This window comes from Mizuhopecten yessoensis, unplaced genomic scaffold, assembly GCF_002113885.1.
Source record: "Mizuhopecten yessoensis strain PY_sf001 unplaced genomic scaffold, ASM211388v2 scaffold6997, whole genome shotgun sequence".
NCBI classification, from domain to species: Eukaryota; Metazoa; Mollusca; class Bivalvia; order Pectinida; family Pectinidae; genus Mizuhopecten; species Mizuhopecten yessoensis.
In genome coordinates, this window is record NW_018406829.1 from 26395 (window position 1) to 29071 (window position 2677).

Genomic DNA, 2677 nt, shown 5'->3' on the forward strand with positions numbered 1-2677 from the left:
AACCAAGGGTTACATGTGTCTGCCTAGGAGATGTTAACGACTAACCAAGGGTTACATGTGTCTGCCTAGGAGATGTTAACGACTAACCAAGGGTTACATGTGTCTGCCTAGGAGATGTTAACAGTCCATCATGAGGAATTGTAACGGTCGTCATTCTGACTGCAATGAGATTGTTATTGTACTTATTTAAGGATTTATCTTTATCTTGACGGCGTATATAGTAGTATGAACGCAGTTGGCAACGAACATATTCTATGGTGCTCGTTAGCGCTCCATAAAGAACATGTTTGTTGCCAACTGCGTTCAAACTACCGTATACGCCGTTAAAATGAATGTCAATTCTAATATTTACATCATAAATAATGTTCAAATGCTATACAAAGCAAATAAACATTCGAAGCGGTTTGCTACAATGGTAACTATGGTAGCCGTGGTTGCTAGGATAATATAGTTCCAGTGAACCTACATTGATATATTGGTAAATTTAGAAAATATGCTGTGAACAACAGTATTTTTTGTCATCGCCTGTGCATTTTTAATTAAGTAATATTAGTAGCACTTCAAACATATTTATTCATTTATAACGGTCGTTTTGTACACGCATTGACACACTGCTATGGTAGTGACGTGGTCGAACGCCAGTTGATGTATAATCAGACATAATGGATCCCAAATATGTTCCATGTTTCTAAATGTTGAAGGAACCAAAAAATGGCTGTCATCGAACAGTTATCGCCCTGAAGCGTGGACGGCGCCATATTTGAAAGATATATATATCAATCCGCCGAGACTTTTTCATTGCGTTTACGTAAATTTATACGCAGTCAGAGTTTACTTAGCTGAAGAAGGAAAAGATGTAAATATAAGCTCGTGTGTCTTACATGATCCAGAAAATGCTCTCTTTTCCGGAAATCCTATTAATGTTCTCCGTTTCTCTCCGATGGGTCAGTAATGCTTCTGTCTCAACTGTTCTTGTTGTTGTCTTCTATAATGTTATCCGTTCCTGTTGTCTCTTCTTTGTATGGAATTTTGATTTTCCTTTGTACTGATCGATGCTCTTGTGCCCTTTTCGTTTTGTCATAAACGTTTGAAAATGTCCATTTTAACTTATGTGTTTGTTGAATAACGCAAATTGTGTAATATTGATTTCTTATTTTCTTTTAATTATTAGAATAGAGGAAACATTATAATGGATGTTATTGAGACGGTAGAAATCAAGGATGAGCGTGGCAACACCATCCAGTATTCCTTGTATAAAGGGCATGTGTTCCCTCCTCATGTCCCAACTAACGCCCGGGACTTAGTACCCAACACTGCCCAGCTCAAATGTCGACAGGAGGACGTGTTGCTATACACTTACCCGAAATCTGGTAGTGTTTTACGACGATGCTCGCTCTCCTAATCAGCTTATTCTTGTTGTATTGTAAATATTAACGGTATAATTACCGAACGTTAATTGAAGCAACGAAAAATCGCTGAAAGCTCAGCATCTCTCGCGAAGAAAAATATATTAAAATTTGACAACTTGTTTTTCAACGCATGTTGTAAAAGTTAACATTTTTTGAGTGTGAAAATGTTCTTATATCGTAACGCACCCTCAAAAATGGAATCAAACTATCGGAATTCGTGTGTGGTATTAGTAACATATCAATATATGTCTTTATATGTATGTCTTTTCAACACGTTCTTTACTTTTATCACATACTATCGCTACGTTAATATAATCTCTATCAGTAACCAATGCAGTGACGTTATTACATACTGTTGTCAGGAACACATTGGATGTACAACATTCTACACATGTTCCTGACAGGAACAATGACATATGCGAATCCCACGTATCTGGAATTCAACGATATTGACATGATAAAAACTATGCCCTCTCCGAGGCTGTTTACAACACATCTAGAGGTAGATCTATTTCCGGACGACATTAAAAACGGCAAAGGCATAGTTGTCAACATCATCCGGAATCCTAAAAACGTCGCTGTTTCCTACTACTGCTTTCTGAGCGCTATGAAGGATGCAGGATTTACAGGGGACTTCAGTGGCTTTCTACACTTCTTTCTTAAGGAGGAATGTAGGTAGTCATATATATCTATATAACGATCACATTTTTAACAACAACAGCTGTTTTTATACTGTAGTCTGAAATATGATATCTATACAACGATCACAATCAGCTGTCAATATACTGTAGTAACACGTACTGTAGAAACATGTAGTCACGTATGTCTATATTACAATAACATTGGTGTTACAAACAGCTGTCAATATACTGTAGTAACACATACTGAAGATACATGTAGTCACGTATATGTATATAACAATCACATTCAAAATACTGTAGCAACACATATTGAAGATACATGTAGTCACAAATATCTATATTACAATCACATTGGTGGGGGAAACAGATGTAAATATACTGTAGTAACCCATACTGTAGATACATGCAGTCAAACATATCTATATTACAATCACATTGGTGTTACAACCCGCTGTCAATATACTGTAGTAACACATTATGTAGGTAGGTACATAGATACATATAGTAACGTCAATGATGTCACAAACACCTGTCAAAATACTGTAGCAACACATATTGTAGATACATGTAGTCACGTATATGTATATAACAATCACATTGGTGTTACAAACAGCTGTCAATATACTG

The 2677-nt window shown here is 36.3% G+C and overlaps 1 protein-coding gene across 1 annotated transcript in view; it reads left to right on the forward strand.

The window, feature by feature from the left end:
* LOC110452941 (sulfotransferase 1A3-like) overlaps positions 1-2080 on the forward strand; it is a gene marked incomplete at its 3' end in the record, with an annotated part of 3226 nt that extends 1146 nt beyond the window's left edge. Inside the window, exons 2-3 of the mRNA XM_021501701.1 lie at positions 1172-1370; positions 1772-2080. Of these exons, the coding sequence (XP_021357376.1) occupies positions 1190-1370; positions 1772-2080 (490 nt within the window). The remainder of the gene's footprint in view (positions 1-1171; positions 1371-1771) is intronic.
* Between the last annotated feature and the right edge of the window lie 597 nt (positions 2081-2677).